At 41.4% G+C, this 21,526-nt stretch overlaps 1 protein-coding gene across 4 annotated transcripts in view; it reads right to left on the bottom strand.

Moving 5' to 3' along the window:
• LOC137329069 (SWI/SNF-related matrix-associated actin-dependent regulator of chromatin subfamily A member 5) overlaps positions 1-21,104 on the bottom strand; it is a 36,077-nt gene extending 14,973 nt beyond the window's left edge. Inside the window, exons 1-11 of one of the 4 annotated variants that reach the window (XM_067994387.1) lie at positions 20,787-21,104; positions 18,349-18,432; positions 14,158-14,324; positions 10,450-10,550; positions 9,125-9,225; positions 8,466-8,645; positions 7,373-7,528; positions 6,026-6,157; positions 3,457-3,525; positions 1,726-1,835; positions 474-700 (exon numbers count right to left, since the gene is read on the bottom strand). In XM_067994387.1, the coding sequence (XP_067850488.1) occupies positions 474-700; positions 1,726-1,835; positions 3,457-3,525; positions 6,026-6,157; positions 7,373-7,528; positions 8,466-8,645; positions 9,125-9,225; positions 10,450-10,550; positions 14,158-14,324; positions 18,349-18,432; positions 20,787-20,885 (1,426 nt within the window). In that variant the 5' untranslated portion in view covers positions 20,886-21,104. Of the gene's footprint in view, positions 1-473; positions 701-1,725; positions 1,836-3,456; positions 3,526-6,025; positions 6,158-7,372; positions 7,529-8,465; positions 8,646-9,124; positions 9,226-10,449; positions 10,551-14,157; positions 14,325-18,348; positions 18,433-20,200; positions 20,232-20,786 lie in introns of those variants that run through there. The other 3 variants (XM_067994388.1, XM_067994389.1, XM_067994390.1) reach the window with 3 other exon arrangements.
• Between the last annotated feature and the right edge of the window lie 422 nt (positions 21,105-21,526).

Raw genomic sequence — 21,526 nt, forward strand, 5'->3', positions numbered from 1 at the left:
TTTCACATGCCGTAACCTTCATTACTGATATCTAATAACTGATTTTAGTGAATGTATTTTGAAAATCCAGTTTACATCTACTGGATTATCCTTGTTCACTAGCTTAGCCATCGCCTCAAAAACATCCTGGCAAGCTTCTTAACAGGCCCCATTATGTCTAAAAACCATGCTGATTCCAGTGCTTTGGAATGTTTTCAACCAATTTCCCTCTCATTATGGCCTGTAATTAACAAGTTTGTGCCTTATTCCTTTGGAGCTACATTTGCCCTCCCCAGTCCTGATAGTACACTTAGTACTTATGAAGCTCTGGAAAATAACCAACGCATCATTAAATGTCTCCTTTAATTCTTTGAGGATTTCAGAATATATCCTTTCTGACTCAGAAGCCATGGGGTATTTTTCATCCTTACAGAAAGATCGAAAGTCATGGGAAAACAAAAGCCTACATTCCTTATAACAGGCCTTCAGCTGACCTTGTTCCTTCACTTTTGGCAGTAGTTTGTCCAATACCACCATTTTGCCACTGTTAACTACTAGGTGAGTATCAGTAGTGTAAGGTGGGCCGGGCTCAGCTCCATCAAAGAGATATGGGTGGTTGCAGCACTTGCGCAGTTGCATCAGTATGTTCAACAGACGCATTTTGTCCATTTTCCCTGAGGAGTTCAGGATGTCGATATCCTTCATTAATATCCTGGTATACCTGTAACAAAGATCACAATTAAAACTTGTCAGACAAACTTGGAAAAATAAAACTTTTTTTGTGCAGTTCTAACAGAAAAAGTGGTAACAACCTAAAATGAACACTTTGTTGTATAGGTAGCTAGGACAAAGCCTCCCAAACTCCACATACCAGGGATTTTTTAGTACATCTAATCCCAGAGATATAGAACCCCATATCTAGTGACCAATATCCACTCAAGCCACAAAAGATCTTTATTCTTTGACTGCAAGTACACTCCATAAACCACTGGGGAAAGAGGGGCCTGATCTCCAGGAGGGGGTTCTCTCTACATGTTATTTGGAAGATAGCATTGAAGAGATGCCTACACTAAAAAAATTAAGTACTTTGGGACAGCCTGAGGATATGATATTGTGCTATATAAATGCAGTCTATCTTTAAGGGTCATTGCTGAGTTCTCCCTGAACTACTAGATGGATGTTGTGAATATAAATTTTTGAGAACCCCCACTGGTAGTTAGTCAGGTTTCAGGAGGGTTGTGCTGAGCTAGGTGGAGATCTGAATTTTTTTTTTGGATTGCAGTGGAAAATAGAAAGGGTGGAGGTGGAAAGATGAAAGTCTGAGCATGAGAATAAGGCACTCGCTGGCTTTTCAGCAAAGGAATGTTGTAGGGAGACCCAAACCGTTTTAAACACTGCAGTATTCACATGTGCATAGAAACAGTCCAGTACAGATTCACAGGTAATCTAAAAGTTTGGCTTCTGTTTAGGGAAAGAATTCATTCAAATAATAGAAACTTGGGGTTCTAACTTGTCTCGGTCAGCAGCCAAACAATAATGCTGCAACACTAGACAACCAGAAGGAAGCAAGCTCACTATGGTACGGAGTCAGTATTTGCATGCACAGTACCTTGGGTAAATCCATTCCATTAGTTCTACAAATGCTCTCACTAATGCTTAAAGTGCAGTGTAAGTTCTATGAATTGATGCAAGATTATGCCGTGCTTCACAATGCAACATGTTAATATTCTTAAGTTGCATACTCACCATTCCCTTTGCATTTTGCTAAGGCCTACATACATTTTGACTTCCTTTTTTGGTGGCAGGCTCTTTTCTACCTCAGCTTTAATACGTCGGAGAAGGAAGGGTCGCAATACCTAATTCAGGTTAGAATACATGCTCAAGTAAAAAAACTCAGTTACAAAGGCGTATTTTAACAGTCTTGTGGACTGGAAAAAAAAAGGTTAAAAAGCAAAATATTTTAACAAGCCAAGTGTTTGAGTACATCTGCAGATATGGGTTAAATATTCAGTTACATGAATGCACCTCTATTTACAGCCAAATTCAGATCAAAAAATACCTCTGACAGCCAAGTTTGATACAACTTTCTTTACTGCAAGATCACAGCACCCAAAGCAGAGTAAGTGTACAATGTTTTAGGATACCCACAGGCTTGATGCAATTACAATTTGAATCAAATTTATTTGCATGCATTAATTGGCAGAGTCACACACTGGCAGCAGTCCATAACTGATTTGTTTTGAAACATAACTAATCCCAATTTATGTAAAAGAAATACAGTAAACTCAACACACTGACTTTCCTCATAGCAAGTCTGAGCAAGTTCCACCCCCATTTCAGCTACTGAAAAAGTACATATAGAGCAGGAAGAAAAGGACTTGCAGCATTATATTAAAAAAATCACTCCATCTTGTTTCCTCAGATTTGAAATTCACCGCTCTTCTATGGAGACCCATCACTTTAGTTCTCCGTATTTATCTAGTCCTACTAGAAATCCAGCAGAATTTAAACAAGCACGGATTTGGGTGACTGACTCAGGATCGATATGTACTGCAACCCATGGAGATGCTTATTACCAAGGTCGACTGAGGGGCTCAGTAAGTAGAGACACACAAAAAAAGATAATTTTTATTTACTTCGAAAACGCAGGACTAAACAATCTCTCTTCCCCTGCTCTATAATATCTAAAGTGATTTGAGTGATCCAGATCTGGGTACAGTACCCAGCACTTAAAACATCCATGATTAAAATGGCAGTGGTTTATGTCGGTCAAAAAGCAATAACAATTACCTATTTGCATTAATGTCAATTTCAAAGTTGCCAGTTACAGTGTCTGAAGTGCTCAGTTTATTTCTGGCAGAAATAACTGTGCTTACTCACTAGTTTGCATCTCCATAAGGTGCACTGAATGCAAGAACAAACACACACAAGGAATTAACACCTCGTTAATGTTCAGTTACCCTTTGTGTACTTACACCCTTCCAAGTGGTATGGGATTGCAGTTTGTACTAAGCACTGATTGCAGTTTAAATAATGCTGCAGGTCAGAGTGGAGATGGAAACAGTGGGCAGAAGGAACATTCTTGTTATATAGTAATAGCGCTACCAAGTTATACCGGCCATCGCTTATGGCGGGCAAATCACATTCGCACAAACATGCCCGCTATAAGCGGCGGGGACCGTACTGTTATCGTTCTTTAAAGTTCATTAGTCAAATTAATTTGTATTTAATGTGGCATAACTCAAAATTTAATCACCCTATGATAAACATTCATTTATACAGATCCTCAGTTTTAAGTATCATATTTTTGATTAATAAATTACAGTTCTAAAATTTGCTGTTTCTTTGAAAACACACTACCTTCATTGGAGAGTATCTAATTTTCAGATTACAAATTGCAATGGTGATGGGGCCTCAATTACATTTGTATTTTAATGATTTCATGATATTGCAGCATCACAATGCAGATGCACTTACCATATGCAACCGTTCAACTAGCTTCTGGTCTCCAAAACAGTTGTTTGTGTCAAACCAAGAATCGAAGTCCTATAAAGAACGAAGAAGGAGCATTGGTCATTCAAATCAGACAAGTTTGCTCACATTTGTTGTTAGTTCTATCAACCCCAAAGCCTATGGTTTCAAATACCAAGTTGTTTATTGCTAGGAGCACAAGAATGATAATAATGAAAAAAAAGGTAGCATCCAAATTAGATATGTTTCAAAGTCATTTATCATAAAATGGATACACAGCTGTTCACAATAACTGCAATATTTCAGTTTCATCTACTAGGCACATCAGCAGTTTGACAGAGAAAATATTTAACACAATTTATCGTGACGACAGTGAGTTTTTCCATTGAGTAGCGGAGTCACGGACATATGTACGGTCCCATTCCTCAACTGTGGAATGTGCTGAGTTAGCGGGTTCAGCCAGGGCGGAGGTAGGGGCAAAAGGAAAGCAAGTAAAGAGGTTTAGGTTCCCACTCCTACTTTCTCTTCAGCTACTTCTGGAGCAGTGTGGTGAGGAAAGGATCAGGATGAGTCAAATATCCTTTTGACACCCACTGCCAGGTCCACACACAAAGAATGGTCACCTGGGCATGGAGTAAATTTTTTGTAGCTTGGATTACTTTACCAAAATTGTTAAATACTAAAATATTTATAAGAAGCTACTTAGTGGGTCAAGATAGATTAAAAGTAATGGTTTTACAGAATATATAGCACTAACATGCTTTTAATGTAATTTTCGTTTGTTACACAAGATGGCAGAGTTGCTCAAGTTAGCAGTCAAGGAAGCATCAGATAAAATACACACTGTTGATCTAAGTGGGCAGACAGATTCAATATGCTTTGTAGTTGTTGAAACATGAATTAGGGGAAGAAACAATGTGAAGACTGGTTGGGTGGCTGTTCCACCCTAAAGGCAAGACATGTCCCCTGCTAGCAATTGACCTCCTATTGTGCATATGCAAATGGTGTCACTCGAGACCACATCTAATCTCATTAACTGTTAAAATACTTAGGCGCCTTTGAACTTGCTACTTGATGAAAGACAATTGGAGCCATCAAGTCAAAAGGGAAATGGCCAAAGACAGTGATCTGCATAAGATCAAGCCCTGGAAAAATATGCATAAAATAATTAACTTTGAATTGGTGAATGACAGAGACAGCCAGTACAGGGAAATACAGGGAAACAAACACAGGGAAACAAAGATCAGTCAAATAAAAACTGAAAATGCTGGAGAAGATCAGCAAGTCAGGCAGCATCTGTGGAGAAAGAAACAGAGTTAACGTTTCAGGTCGAAGACCTTTTGTCAGAACTGGAAGATGTTAACAGTTAAAGTTTTTAAGCAAGTACAGAGCCAGGGAAAAGGGGGGTGGGGAGGAAAAAACAAAAAGGGAAGGTCTGTGATAGGGTAGAGGGCACGAGTGATTAAATGACAAAAGGAATGATGGTGCAAGGCAAGTAGGGTAGTAATGGGACAAGTTAAGAAACAAAAGATTGATCAGGAGTAGCTGTAAATAGCAGCAGCAGAACCATTACCAGCACTAGCTGACCAAAAAAACCAGGAACAATGATTTCAATAACTTCAGATCGTAACCAATGTTGTGTCAGGAAGGTTGTAAAGATCAGTCAAATACAGGGAAATCACACCTCACTGATCTGTGAGATCAAGCTTTGAGGGAAGAAATGTCTCACATGGTTCGAGTGAACAAAGACGCAACAATGTTTGTGGGGAGATGGCCATATCAAAGCCAGTTGTCTAAGTGGTGTTTGAACAAAGACAGAGACAATCAGTCTACATGTATTAAATAACTTGTGGTAGGGCGTGTCCAGAGTATTTGAAAAAGGTAGCATACAGGGATCATGCTTTTGGCTGTTAGTATGTACAACACTAAAGCAGCTGTCTCTACTGTACTGTAATTCCAGCCTGCCTCTGGATAAAGAACACATATCTATGTTGGATTGTACCCTGTTTGTTGAACGGCTCTCAATAAAGGACAGACTTCCTTTTAGTTGGAAGAAGCCACTGTATTCTCCTTACAAGTATTCGTTAACATAGAAGACTACCACATTCTTTAACAGTAGTTTACGGCAGATGTAATATGGAGCATTAGAAATGGATATGAGCACAGTTTGAAAAGGTGAGATACATCCAACTGGACTTAGTTTGAATCCACTTTTCTGCACTTGCATACAGAATGGTGAATGTGATCGCCAGGAAATTTGGGGAGGTGAACAAAGGAATGCACAGGACTGGAAAAGACCAGCCATCTGGCTGCTCCTAATGCCTAGGAAATATCATATCCCACAATACGCCTCACACCACTATCGAGTTAGGGAAAGCTTCACCGTACACTATGGTTAAGTCCTGAAAGTGAAGAACAAACTCTGGAGCATTCTTTCATCCCTTCCAAAAAGAAATAAGGTTCAGTTGCAGCGTTTAGTTTAGTTTTGATGGAAACATCCCAATTTCAAACTTCACTTGAACTCTTTATGAACCGTAGGCTAACGATGCAGTCAGTTTGCTGTTGAACTACTTACAGCAGATGAATTGAAGACATCTGGAAGAAGGAAGTTGAGCAGAGCCCAGAGTTCATGCAGGTTGTTCTGAAGAGGTGTACCCGTGAGCAATAGCCGATTTGTTGTCTTGAATTCTCTCACTATTTCAGACAGCTGCAATTGTAACATATTAAAAAACACTACTATACAAACTGGTCATAAATTCAAATCACAATACCAGTAGCACAATTGTTAGATTCAGACTTAATTCAAAGATCATAGAGCTATTTGGATGTGTTTATGCCTGTGATTTTGCCCCATCTATGCATTTGTATAGAAGCACTAACGGCCAAATTCTTTGCATTCGGGAGGAAAAATTAACCATTAGATAAAAAGCAAGTCATCCTACCAGTAGTACATCAGTATTAAGTGATTATCCATAACAAGAAAGATGAGAATATCGACACCTCCGAGATCCATCCTCAAATGAATTACACATTTTTCAAATCACAGTAACAGTGGGCGTGGAGTGGAAAGTGGCTAAAAAGCTTTTAATAGTTCATCAAGGCCTGAATAAGCAAACCAGATTTCTGATCTTAAATCCAAAAGATTTTTCCCTTCTAGTTTTTAAACTCAGGGATGAACTATCAAATCTCTGAACCCCTGGAGTTATAGTTCACTGCTATTTAAAAATCACCAGTATGGATATTCTCAAGCCATTGATTTGCATTGGATTATTTCGGTGTAAGGCACTATTTTTCTCCTGATTTACATACCATCAGTGACAGCAAATGTCCCTTTCAGCTTGACTATTGAAGCTCTGATGGTGGACGGTTAAAGGAACAGCAAGATAGAAGCAGCATCTACTCAACACTATTTCAACCATAATTACATTTTACTACTGAAAATTCATCCTCCTTTACTCTTTCAAAATCTCTAATCCTGGAATGTTTTTTCTTGTTACCCTCTTTCTGCCCATCACTATCCCATTCTCCCAACAGCAGCCACTTTCACCCCCACCCCACTTTCTACAGCAGCCTCTTGCTTTTCCTCACCATCATTCCATTTTATCCCTCCCTCACATTCCCCTCTCCAGTATGGCGAACCTCTTGGCCCAATTTGTTCTCTGGTAACAAATGACTGCATCCCGCTTGAAAATGACCTCACACTCTAGATACATTTCTCAAAATACACCAATACCACTGAGAATATGAACAAGTCCAGCTCTTTGCCACAGAGCCAGCCTGCACTACTCCCAATTCACTTTTTGGTAAGCCAGAAAGTCTTCCATTTACCTCAACTGTAACCATTAACACCTGTATTAAATGTTTTTTCCCCTTTTGGGTGGGTGTCAAGAAAGAGCAGAGAATTGAGGAAAAATAAATTTACCTTAGACTTTTCATTTTTGATCCTATGGGCTTCATCTATAACCATATACCTCCAATTAAACTTTTTGAAAACAGATTTCTCCCTGATCAGCATTTCATACGATGTGACACAGACATCCCACTCTCCAGGCAGCAGGACATCTCTGATGAAGGCAGCCTGATAAAGGAAGGAGTCATTTAAATTTCAGCTTCTTTAATACCAGAAACATTTATCTTTCTAGTATGCAATTGAGATACAATAGAAACAGATAAGTAGCTTATGACAGGTATTAAACAGCCAGATTTAAGCTAATATAATAGTTCAGAAATAGATTTGTTGAAAAATTAATATCGTTTTCCTTTAATGTAGTGAGTGCAATAAATTACAATGCAACATGAAGAATGCAAATTTGGGCTCAAGATTATGTGCATGGTGAATTTCTGATTTTAGTTGTGCAGAGCAAACAAACAAGAAAAGCTGATCACCATAGGCTAGTCTTGGGGAACCCTGATTGCTTACATTATCACAGGCCACTGATCCTTCTTCCTTGTGCATATTGCAAACATGTACTTAGAAAGGACGAACAAAAGTAAGTGCACTACAGTGTAAGAAAGTGAAAGGTGGGACCATTATTAAAGACTGAACCAAGCCAAATCCACCCCTTCCTCCCAAAACAAACATTTTCAATTTTTTTTACAAAATTGTTTTTTTTTTAAATTGGGGAAAGGTTACATTAAAATTATGTCCCCCAAGTCTTGAGCCCTTCAGTTATTGTACTTGCATTATACAACATGTTTGGTTACATGCAGCCATTCTTTTCACATGCAAGCCTTGAATGCAAGTGTTTAGCAGGCTATTCAATTTCCATTTGACAAGTGTGACAGGATGACAAGATAGCAACCAGGACTAAGAACCCTGGCTGATTTTTCTCTTCCTTATGCTGGGGCACCAAGGGCAGTTGTATTTTCCCAGCTGGGCTCAGCTATCTTGATAGTTGATCCAAGCGGCACTGCATAGCTTACTTCCACAATGTGCAGTGCATTTACCAACTAAGCTCCAGACACCAGTTGTATCGTCCATTGGTATTTTCAGGAACACAAAATACAGTTCTTACCCTTTGGTCCTTGTCACCAATTAGACAAATAGCTCGAAAAGTTGGTGTCCATCGCTTGAACTCAAGCATCCAGTTGTGCAGTGTAGATTTAGGGACCAGAACCATGTGAGGTCCAGGAATGCTTCTGTAATATTTCATGTACCCAAGAAGGGCAATAGTTTGTAAAGTCTTCCCAAGACCCTATTAAATGAAATACATCAATTAAGCCTCGCACAACCTATCGCTGCTTTTTGATCAGGATTACCCTGAACATTTCTGAACAGTGCGATAGAACTGGAGTAAGTCATTCAGCCCCTCGAACCCGCTCCGCCATTCAATTAGATCATGGCTTATCTCCATTTAAAGATCTTGGTTCCATGTCCCTTACTTAACAAAAAACGATCAATCTCAGTTTTGAAATTTTCAATTGACCTCCAGCCTCAATAGCTTTTTGGACGAGAGTTCCAGATTTCCACGACCCTTTGTGTGAGGAAGTGCTTCCTGACATCAGCCCTGAATGGTCCAGCTCTAATTTTAAGGTTATGGTCCCTTTTTCTGGACTCCTCCGCCAGAGAAAATAGTTTCTCCCTACCTACTCTATCACATCCTTTAATCATCCTAAACACCTCAATTAGATCACCCGTTAATCTCTTATAATCACAATCAAGGTGGATTCATACCATTTCATCTGCCAGGATACCATTAATGCCATTCTCATATAAAGAAATCAGCCAATTCAGTCCACGGATCTGGTAGTCCCTGAGTTTCCCTCCTTTTATATCTGTGGAAGAGATTCCTAACATTTAGAGCCTGCAACAATTGCAAGAGTCTGCACAAAACACAATTTAAGTGGATATGAAATCATTGCCATGACCAAAAAAAAGTCTTACTGTATCAGGAACCATTTAACTGAAAGCATAATGACAGCTCGAGACAACAAAAAGCAAGCAGCTCAAACAAATCGGTATCAAGATCTCAACGTTTGGATAAAGAATGTCAGCATTTAGGTGAGGACTCCAAAACAAAGATAGTGTATTTCACTGACAGACTACCACCATTTTATGGCGGCTAGATTGAACGTTAAACATGAGGCCAAATAACATACAGAGACATGAACAGTTAAACAGAGCAGATAAACTTCATTATGACAGGTGTGTGGGGTGGGTGCTAAGAGGAAGAAGAGTTTATTTGGACTTGGTTTCTTTGTAAGCGATCATTGCAATGTTACCACAGGGATGTTTAATATCTTACAATTGGAGCAATGCCTGCTGGGGAAACATTCAGCTCACCTTTTGGTAGAATTATAAAGGAACTGATTACATGGTGCTTAACTTCAAAAGGAGAGCAAGTTACACGTGCACAATTAATTATTCCTCTTCTGAAAATATAGGTTGATCTGTTTTAATGTAGCCCAGACTATTAAGATGACTTCATTCTTTTGCTGGCTGCTAGGGTCCTATGCAAAATAAATCTGAGCAGTTTCAACTTAGTTCCTCATGAGCACTGGCTGAGTGTGCAAATCTGAGCAAAATGTGGCACTGAGGCCAGGGTGAAGGGCTGGTATATGAAAGATGTTTCATACTGGCATAGGGTAATCTTTCAGCTTTACTCTGCATTTTATCCATGCTGAACTTCACCTCAAAATGCTCAATATCAACAATCCACAATCATGAGTCACAAAAATTTTTTAAATGTCGAGATCACAAATTAGACTGGAGTGAGTCCGTGGTCTCCATCACCATTTTATCACAAGGGGTCTTGTTGATGCAACAATGAATGCAGCCAATAATTTGGAGAATGGCAGACGGAGGTCTTGGGTTTGAAGCTCGAAATTACAGCAGTCTCAAATGTCCTACGAGTCTAGTTTTGACTATTTTGACAAAAATTGAACACTGCAAATCGATGCAAGGTGACCAAAGAAAATGTAAAAGCAATTGGGAAAAAGTGAAAACTCTGAGTGATTTAAATGTATGCATGAATTAATGAATAAAATGGCTTTACATACATGATGGGGATTCTTCAAACCTTGTGCAGACATTGGTTGTCTTGCTGTTTTCTGACAGTAGTTCTTCATCTTCTTCCTGTTCTGTACGGCGATGCCGATAACTAAGAATTAAAAGTGAATTGTTTTGTGCAGTCACCATTATATTCTAACCCATTTTAAGTGAGACGTTACTATCACCGATTTCAAATCTGCAGCCAAGTCAGAATAACTATCAGCTTATACCATCACCAGGAGGAGATTGTGCGTTAATTTTGCAGCCAGGTCTAGCACGTGTACGGTGCATTACTAACCTAAAATTCAAAATATGCAATTAATGCAGATGATCACTATTTTAATTTAAAGCTGATCCCAAGTTGAAATAATTTTAAAATCTACTGTTATTCAAATAATTGCGCTCTTCCAAACCCATGGCAGATTACAGGCTAATAAAAGCATAGTTATTTGCAACATGTATTAGTAAAAAAAGTGCTAGGGAAATTAATGGGGCTAAAGGCTGACAAATCCCCAGGGCCTGATAATCTACATCCCAGAGTACTAAAGGAAGTGGCCCTGGCAATAGTGGATGCATTGGTGATCATCTTCCAAAATTCTATAGACTCGAACAGTTCCTACAGATTGGGAGGGTGGCAAATGTAACCCCACTATTTTAAAAAAAGGGAGAGAAAAAACAGGCTAACTGGTCTGTAATTCCCTAACATCAGTCTATTATAAAAGATGTGATAACAGAACACTTGGAGGGCATTAACAGGATTGGACAAAGTCAGCATGGGTTTATGAAAGGGAAATCATGCTTAACAAATCTACTGGAGTTTTTTTTGAGGGATGTACCATCCACAGGATGCACTGCAGCAACTCTCCAAGGCTTCTTCGACAGCACCTCCCAAACCCATGACCTCTACCACCTAGAAGGACAAGAGCAGCAGGCGCATGGGAACAACACCACCTGCACGTTCCCCTCCAAGTCACACACCATCCCGACTTGGAAATATATCGCCGTTCCTTCATCGTTGCTGGGTCAAAATCCTGGAACTCACTTCCTAACAGCACTGTGGGAGAACCTTCACCACACGGACTGCAGCGGTTCAAGAAGGCGGCTCACCACCACCTTCTCAAGGACAATTAGGGATGGGCAATAAATGCCAGCCTCGCCAGCGACGCCTACATCCCATGAATGAATTTTAAAAAACTAGAATAGGTAGGGGAGAAGCAGTGGATGTGGTGTATTTGGCTTTTCAGAAGGCTTTTGATAAGGTCCCACACAAGAGGTTAGTGTGCAAAATTAAAGCACATGGGATTGGGGGGAATATACTGGCATGGATTGAGAATTGGTTGACAGACAGGAAACAGAGAGTAGGAATAAACAAGTCTTTTTCCGGGTGGCAGGCAGTGACTAGTGGGTTACCGCAGGGATCAGTGCTTGGACCCCAGCTATTCACAATATATATCAATGATTTGGATCAGGGAACTAAATGCAACATTTCCAAGTTTGCAGACGACACAAAGCTGGGGTGGAATGTGAGCTGTGAGGAGGATGCAAAGAGGCTCCAATGTGATTTAGACAAGTTGGGTGAGTGGGCAAGAACATGGCAGATGCAGTATAAACATGGATAAGAGCGTGGTTATCCACTTTAGTTGTAAAAACAGAAACGCAGATTATCATCTGAATGGTGATAGATTGGGAAAAGGGGAGGTGCAACGAGACCTGGGTGACCTTGTACACCAGTCGCTGAAAGCGAGCATTCAGATGCAGCAAGCAGTTAGGAAGGCGAATGGTATGTTGGCCTTCATTGCAAGAGGATTTGAGTTCAGGAGCAGGGCTGTCTTACTGCAGTTATACAGGGCCTTGATGAGACCACATCTGGAGTATTGTGTGCAGTTTTGGTCTCCTTATCTGAGGAAGGATGTCCCTGCTATGGAGGGAGTGCAATGAAGGTTTACCAGACTGATTCCTGGGATGGCAGGACTGACATATGAGGAGAGATTGGATCGACCAGGCCTATATTCATTAGCGTTTAGAAGAATGAGAGGTAATCTCATCGAAACATATAAAATTCTAACAGGACTAGACAGACTAGATGCAGGGAGGATGTTCACGATGGCTGGGGAGTCCAGAACCAGGGGTTACAGTCTCAGGATGCAGGGTATGCCATTTAGAACTGAGATGAGGAGAAATTTCTTCACTCAGAGGATGGTGAACCAGTGGAATTCTCTACCACAGAAGGCAGTGGAGGCCAAGTCATTAGATGTATTCAAGATAGATGGAGATATATTTCTTAATGCTAAAGGGATCAAGGGATATGGGGGGAAAAAAAAAACAGGAACAGGGTACTGAGTTAGACAATCAGCCATGATCATTTTGAATGGTGAAGCATGCCCGAAGGGCTGAATGGCCTACTCTTGCTCCTATTTTCTACGTTTCTATGTATAAACTTTCTAAAACTATTTCTGTGCCAATAGATTAGTATGTCAGCATGCTCTTCATCACACTCATGTGACAAGTTTAAGAATTGTGGTGTTATTATCCAGGGTTGAGAGAAATTCTATGTCCACTATGTTATAATAAGTGCAAGATATTGATCACTGGGTGAACATGATGCTGTTCCAACTTTAAATAACAGGGACAAGAGTAGGTCATGCAGCCCCTTACGTCTGTTCCACCATTCAATTAGATCATGCCTGATCCGTACCTCAACTCCATATCCCTTAATACCCTTATCTGACCAAAAAAAAAATCTATTGATCTCAGTTCATAAAATTTCAGTTGATCCCCAGCATCTTTGATTGGGGGGGTGGGGGGGGGGAAAAGAGAAAGAGTCCCACATTTCCACTACCTTTGTGCGAAGAAGTGCTTTCTGATATCACTCCTAAATGGCCTACCTCTAATTTTAAGATTATACCCTCTTGCTCTAGATTCCCCCACCAGGAAATAGTTTCTCTGTATCTACCCAATCAAATCCCTTAATCATTTTAAACACCTCAATCAGTTCATCCCTCAACCCTCTAAACTCAAGGGAATACAAACCAAGTTTATGCAACCTATCCTCATACTTTAAGCCCTTGTATCATTCTGGTGAATCTGCACTGTACCCCCTCCCAAGGCCAATACATCTTTGTTAGTTCAGTGCCCAAAACTGAACACCACTCCAGATGGGGTCTGACCACAGTTCTGTGCAACTTCCTCACTTTTCTATTCCAATCCCCTTGAGATAAAGGCCATCGTTCCATTAGTCTTTTTGATTACTTTTTGTAACTGTGCAGTCATTTTTAGTGATGCGTACATGGACACCCGTTGCTCCTCCGCAGTTCTTAATCTCTCCCCATTTAGAAAATACTCAGATTTGTCTATCTCTGATCCAAAGCGGATGACCTCACATGTCCCCACATGGAATTCCATCAGCCACAGTTTTGCCCACTCATTGGTCCGTCTCTGTCCCATTGTAACTTCCTCCTCCCATCCACACAACTTTCTGTGCCTCCTGGAAACTTGGATCTATAACTCTCTATTCCTTCATCCGAGTTATTGATATATGATGAAAAGCCAAGGCCCCAAAAGCTCAGGAAGAAATGAAAGCTTTACTGCCACCATTCTATTTTGATCAAACATTAACACCTTTTTCCCTTTCAAATATGAAGAATGCTTTCCAAGTTGGGATTGCACAGAATCTGCATCTTGAATCCAAAAAACACATTGCCTGTAATATATCTTACTCTCCAGCTGACAGAAGTGTCTGTTTCTCATCTTTCTTTACGCGAGGACGTCCAGGTTTCATCTTTAAAGGCGAAGTTGGAGTCTTCTGTGCAGCAGGTTGGATAAAGTGGGCAAAAAGTTCGGTCTGCTGCAGCAGATAATCAAATCTATTTGACCTGTCTGTTTTCTGCCAACCAAAAAAAGAGAAAACAATACTTGTGTTAAACAAAGAAGAAAGTGAGGCAAGGTGAATCAAAGATCACAGTGTGCAAACATTTCGCAATTAATCTATTACAATCAAAAGGAACTGTTTCTTTCTGGGAGCTGCATAATGAGAATACCACATTTTTGGAACGGTCAGCTTATCATAAGAAAAATGATTTGCAGTCACCTGGTATCAGTGGCATATTTTGTAAATTGGACCACTATGCAACTTTTTGGTGAGGTGGGGGGGGTGGGGGGGTGCGGGGCGGGGGGAGAAATAAAAGCAACCATTTCTTCAGGGGTGCTATTAAATCATTCCCATTAAAACCATCAATACTTCACCTTGTGATAGTCAGCTCAAAAATGTTCTCTTCAAACAACCCATGTTTGGAAGGACATAAATCTATAAATTGCATTGTTATTTTTTTTAAAAGTTAGATCAAGTAGACAGAATACAAAAAAAATTAACACGTCCATTGTGCTTTACTGAAATCCTGGAGACAACACAACTTATCCATGACAAATGTATTTCCTTCAACCCTATGTTCAAGATAACACATACACTCATACAACCTATTTGAGCACTTTTAAATCCAATATATAACCCAACCTTAAATTTAGCAGTGTATGTGATAAACGCATTATGAAAGCATTAAATATACAGCTCATACTTTAAGTGGAACGCAGTGCAAAATGAAACTAGAATTACTACAGGAAAAGGAGGCACCTGGTGGTTAAATGTTTTGAAACAATAGCAGCCATTTATCCTCCTCAATGTACTTGAAGTAGTTGTTTAAACAGTTAACAACCACTGTTCCATACCACTTCCAAAAGGTCGACAACATAGCTCGGCTGTAATTATGCTAAAATTGCTCCATTTGCTCGGAGGATTCAGCAACACCAAACAATAGAGAATGTCAAAGCTTGTGTTGTGGTTTAAAAGTCATAAACAAGTGCAATTACAAAACCATATTTGTGACTTATTCGCTCCATTAGAGAATATGTATACAGTTGAGCAACGTTAAAAATCCATTGCTAGTTCACACAGGCCACAACAAGAAAAAAAAAGCACGTGCCCGTGATTCAAATGTTGACCCAATATATATATATTTTTTAATTATTCAGAACAGTAGACTGTCCTGTGGTTCCCAGAGACTGGGAAGGACATTTCACGTAATCACATCAGAGCCACTGACAAGCAGAGGAAAATCCAAGATATAGCACATAGTGACCTTGACTTACTCAAAGTAAACTTACATATTATTGAACGGGTGCAGGACGTTCTGCAAGGGGAAGGGGAATAGCCAGAAGTCATGGTCCATATGGGAACCAATGTCGTAGGTAGGACAAGGGTTGAGGTCCTACAAGCAGAGTTTCAGGAGCTATGAAAAAGATTAAAGAACAGGACCACAAAAGGTGGTAACCTCTGGATTACTCCCAGTGCCACATGCTAGCGAGTACAGAAACAGGAAGATAGTGCAGGTGAATGTGTGGCTGGAGAAGTGGTGCAGGAGGATGAGCTTCAGATTCCTGGGGCATTGGGATAAGTTCTGGGCACGAGGTACCTGTACAAGCCGGATGCGTTGCACGTGAATGTCCTCATGGGAAGATTAATTAGTGCTGTGGAGAGGGTTTAAACTAATTTGGCTGGGGGAGGAGAACCAGGATATAGCAGAGAGGAGAGACAAGACACATAGAAGACTAGGAGGGACAAATGGCTACAGAATAAAGAATAGTGTAGAAAGAGCAGGAATTAGATAGAGGAAAAAAGCAAAGCATACTAGCATAGTGTTGGAATGCGTGCGTGTTAATGCGAGGAGTGTTACAAATAAGGTTGATGAGCTGCAGGCACAAGATGCCACATGGGGTTATGATATAATGGCTGTGACGGAGATCTGGCTTAAACATGGGCAGGAATGGGAACTAAACATTCCTGGCTACAGTGTATTCAAGATGAATAATGAAGGATAAAAGAAAAGAAAGCGGGGGGGGGGGGGGGGGGGAAATGGCAGTATTGATCAAGGACAATATTACAATTCTACAGAGGGACAACATACTAGAGAGTTCAAGACTGAATTTATTTGGTTAGAGTTAAGGAACATTGCTGGGTGTTTATTATAGACCCCCAAATAGTGAGAAGGAGATGGAGGAGCAAATCTGTACGCAAATTTCAAAGAAATGTAAAAATAATAGAGCAGTAATAGTAGGGGATTACAATTACCCTAATAAGGACTGGGAAAAAAAGTGTCAAGGACAAGGAGGGAGAAGAATTCCTAAAATGTGTCCAGGAGAACTTTTCAAAAATCAGTATGTTCCTAGCCCAACAAGGAAGGAAGCAGTGCTGGATATAGTTCTGGGGAATGAAGTAGGGCAAGTGGAGTGTGTTTCAGTGGGAGAATATCTGGCTAATAGTGATCATAATATAATTAGGTTTAAAGTAGTTACGGAAAGGGACAAAAAAAAACAATGGTGAAAATACCCAACTGGAAAAGAGCCAATTTCAGTGTTTTGGAAGGGATTTACCACAGGTGGACTGGAAAAAAAGATTGGCCAAGTAAACAGTGAATGAGCAATGGCAAGCCTTCAAGACGATGATAGTTTGGGTACAAACCAAGCATATTCCCATAAAGAGGAAAGGTAGGGCATCCAAAGCTAGAGCTCCCTGGATGACAAAGAAAATAGAGGTTAAAATAAAACAGAAAAAGGAGGCTTATGGCAAATGTCAGGTACAGAATACAGCAGAAAACCAGGCAGAATACAAAGAGTACATGAGGAAATTGAAAAAGGATACAAGGGTAAAGAGAGAATATGAGTAACGATTAGCAGTTAACATAAAAGGGAACCCAAAAATCTTTTATAAACATATAAAACGTAAAAGGATAGTTAAAGGAATGGTGGGGCCAATTAGGGACAAAGAAGGAAATCTTCTTGTGGAGGCAGAAGGCATGACTGAGGCACTGAATGAGTACCTTGCATCTGTCTTCACAAAAGGAGAAGCTAATGTCACAGTAGAGGAGGGAGTACAGATATTGAATAGGATAAAAATAGAAAGAAAGGAGGTGCTAAATAGGCTGGCATCACTCAAAGTTAACAAGTCACCCGGTCCAGATGGGATGCATCCTAGGTTGCTGAGGGAAGCAAGGGTGGAGATAGCAGAAGTTCAGACCACAATCCTTCAAACCTCTGTAGATATGAGAGTGGTGCCAGAGGACAAGAGGATTGCAAATGTTACACCCCTATTCAAAAAGGGGAGAGGGATAAACCTGGTAACTAACTACAGGCCTGTCAGTCTAACATCAGTGGTGGGAAAACTACTAGAGACCATTATCAAGGACAAAATTAATCCTCACTTGGAGAAGTTAGTAAGGGTCAGTCTGACTAACCTGATTGAGTTCTTTGAATGTGTGTCAGGGAAGGCTGATGAAGGTAGTGCAGCAGATGTTGTATATATGGACTTTCAAAAGGTATTTGATAAGATACCACAAAACAGAATTATTCGGAAAATAGAAGCACATGGGATTAAAGGGACAGTGGTAACTTGGGTACGTAATTGGCTATGGGATAGAAGGCAAAGAGCAGTGGTGAAGGATGTTTTTCTGACTGGAGAGGATATTGAAATTCCTTCTAAGGGAATTTAGCTTGCAATATTCAACCTATCACACTGTTGAAGATTAAATGGACTCCTGCTCTAAAAGATGGAGCAGTAGGGCTGAAAGTTTTAAAACAACAACATCACAAGAACAGCATCCTTTAAACTGCAGCAAATCTTATGTACTTTCTTTGGGGAGGGGAGGGGAGGGGTCAGAAAGCAAATAATATTTTTTTCCAGCTACACAGGTTGGAAAGGGGTTATCAGTTGGTCCTTGAAGATGAGGTAATTAACAGACACCTGATAAAATCCCAAATTCAGGGACATGTAATGCGAGAGGCTTTGCATATATTTAAGTATTGCGATAATACATACAAGTAAAAGTAATTTCAATAACTGTTGCCTTTATTGTTTTTACCATTTTTTCTTCATAGGCAGGATCCTCTTCTCTCACCTCTGGTTTAGGCATTTTGAATATAAATGCTGCATCAATACTTTCCATCTAGTAGAGAGAATATTACATTAAGTTTACAAGAAAGTGATTTGCAGAGTACACAATTATTCAACCTGAACTACACTGCATTACAAATGTTAAACCTTCCGATATTTCAGGAATAATGAAAACAAAGGCACTAACCAACACTCATTGGTTCATCTTTTGAGATGCTGGAAGTACAAGCACAACTACATTATATCAAATACCAATGACATTTGGTACTGGGGAATATTCTCACTTATTTTAAAATAGGCAAAAATAAATGGCTTTGGCTGCAGATAGGTTGGCCATTGGCTCACCCATAAAGCTTAAACAATGTACCTTTTACATTCCCTGACCATCAAGGAAGGAAAGCAGGTAGATAGGTGGAATGGTAAAGTTGCATTTTTGGCTTCAAAACTGCAACCTTCGGTTATTCCAGTGCCACATAGCAAATTAAATGGGTCAAATTCCAAACCAGAATTGGGCATTATGATGGAACTGTTTGCATTGGAAATATTTCCACAAAAAAATGCAGCAAGAATGAGCTACTCATTGCTGATTAGCAATCTTACTGGTCTTGGACGTTGACGACAAAATAAAAGCCTTATACACATCCATTAGTGAGTTGTCATCGTTCTAACACTATCTAGAAAGGACAACATTTAATTTTCATCAGAGAGCTTTTTGTAAAAAGTACAATCATCTGAGGAACTACAACACTTTGTTTAATTCATTCCATAAAAAGCCATAATGCACTCTCACCTGCAATGAGAGTTATTGATCTTTCATATCCTTGAAATAATTGCTACAGGTAATTTTACTGCGTCATTCTCCTCATAGCAAGAAGAATGTTTTTAAATTTACAATAGTCTAGAGGCACATCAGATCGCACATCAATCCAATGTAACCAAGGGCAATATGCATTACCAGCAGAAAAGGGCAAACATACTTCAAATGACTCACATGGTCACTGGGTTTTCTACACAAAATAGTAACTTTAAAAACCATATAGCTTTAATTTGAGAACTTGCAAGTATGTTACAACTGAATATTGCTGCAAGACAATTTTCATTTCACATCAATCCAAAATCCAAAGTAAGGAAACAGCCTAAAACCATACAGGATCCTTGGCTTCATAAACAGAGACATAAAAGTAGAAAAGCAAAGAAGTTCTGCTAAAGCTTTATAAAACACTGGTTAGGCCCCAACTGGCATACTGTGGCCAATTCTGGGCACCACACTTTAAGGATAAATAGGCCTTAGAGAGGGTGCAAAGGTGGTTTGCTAGAATGCTACCAAGGATGAAAAACTTCAGTTATATGGAGGGACTAGAGAAACTGGGGTTAGAACAGAGAATGTTAAGGAGAGGTGATCAAAATCATGAAGGGTTTTGATAGAGTAAATAAGGAGAAACTATTTCCAGTGGCAGAAGGGTCGGTAACCAGAGGACACAGATCTAAGGTAATTGACAAAAGAACCAGAGGTGACATCAGAGGAAAAAAAAAACAAGGAAGTATTAACTTCCTGAAAGGGTGGTGGAAGCAGATTCAATAGTAACTTTCAAAATGGAATAGGATAAATACTTGAAGGGGGGAAATTTACAGGGCTATCAAGAAAGAGCAGGGGAGTGGGATTGATTGAATATCTGTTTCAAAAGAACCAGTACAGGTACAATGGGCCGAACAGCCTCCTCCTGTGACGTCTCGCTCTATGTGAACCACTTTAAGTTCAATGTAATCGGCCTCCTATCCGGCCCAATGCCCAACTATATTCAGATCCTCCTGGAGTTTACCTCAAGACTCTGAAAGGCAAAGTGAAACAAAGAGATTGGGGGGGGGGGGGAAGAGAGAGAGAGCCGCACCGAGCATGCGCGAGGGGCTGCCGTGACGTTGACCCTTCCTCACCGCGCAGCCCAAAGCGGTTCAGAGGATCGCTGCCGCCGGCGGCTCCGGACCTCCCGCACCGGGGGCAATACACGGAGGGGACGGGGAAAACTACTGTTAGGGGGGGGGGGGGGGGGGTGAAGAAGAGGGGAACGAAAGAAAATTAGGATGAGAGGAGTCATAATCATCGGAGCCAGAGTCGGCGGGCGGGCCCGTCAGGACCGCGCGATCGATCGGTCGGCCGGCCGGCCGGTCGGTTCCGTTTCGGCAGCGAACACGAGGCCGCGCGCGCGGTAACCGGCCAGGCCGGGGTTCGGGTAACGGGCCAAAGCGGCCGTGCCCTGGCTCCCGGCGGGCGGGCGGCCGGCCGGCCGAGCCCGGGTGCCGACCTCCCAGCACGAGGCCACCGGGGGAAGTAATCGTTCCCCTCCCGGCCGCCGCTTTCCGGTAAACAGCCGCTCTCTCTCTCTCTCTCTCACACACTCACTCACTCACCAGGGTTTGAGTCTGGGCTCCAGCCGCTGGCGCCGCGCTCGCCTCCTCCGGCTGACTCTCGGCCGGGACCGGGTTCGGCTTCTCCGCGGCCTCAGACATTTCCTCCTCCTCCTCCGCCTCCTCGCAGTTGGATGAATATTTTTTTTCTTTAAGAAAATATATACTTCCAGTCGGGGCCTCTCTGCGCCGGCTCCTAACTCCCCGCCTCACGCCGCCGCCGCCGCCCGGCTTCCCTCAACCGGCTTTTTCAACACAATCCGCTCAACTGCTACCCGCCGCCGCCGCCGCCGGCTCTCGCGAGACTTTGCCTGCCCGCCTCCTCCTCGGCGGCGGCGGCGGCGCTGCGCCTTCCCTGAGATATCGCGAGAATGAGCTTCCACCCGCCGCGATTCGTCCTGTCGACCGTCTAAGTATCGCGAGACCACGGTTGTTACTTTCGGTTTGAATTGTTGCTAAGCAACAAGGAAGGGGGCGGAGTAGAGTGAGCGCGGGGATTCCCCCGGGAGGGAAGTTAAGTTGCAGGAGGTCAGGGGAGGGAAGTTGCAGGAGGTCAGGTCAGGGGAGGGGAGGGAAGTTGCAGGAGCAGGAGGTCAGGGAGGGGAGGGAAGGGAAGTTGCAGGAGGTCAGGGGAGGGGAGGGAAGGGAAGTTGCAGGAGGTCAGGGGAGGGGAGGGAAGTTGCAGGAGGTCAGGGGAGGGGAGGGAAGTTGCAGGAGCAGGAGGTCAGGGAGGGGAGGGAAGG

Source organism: Heptranchias perlo, chromosome 1, assembly GCF_035084215.1.
Source record: "Heptranchias perlo isolate sHepPer1 chromosome 1, sHepPer1.hap1, whole genome shotgun sequence".
Lineage (NCBI taxonomy): Eukaryota > Metazoa > Chordata > Chondrichthyes > Hexanchiformes > Hexanchidae > Heptranchias > Heptranchias perlo.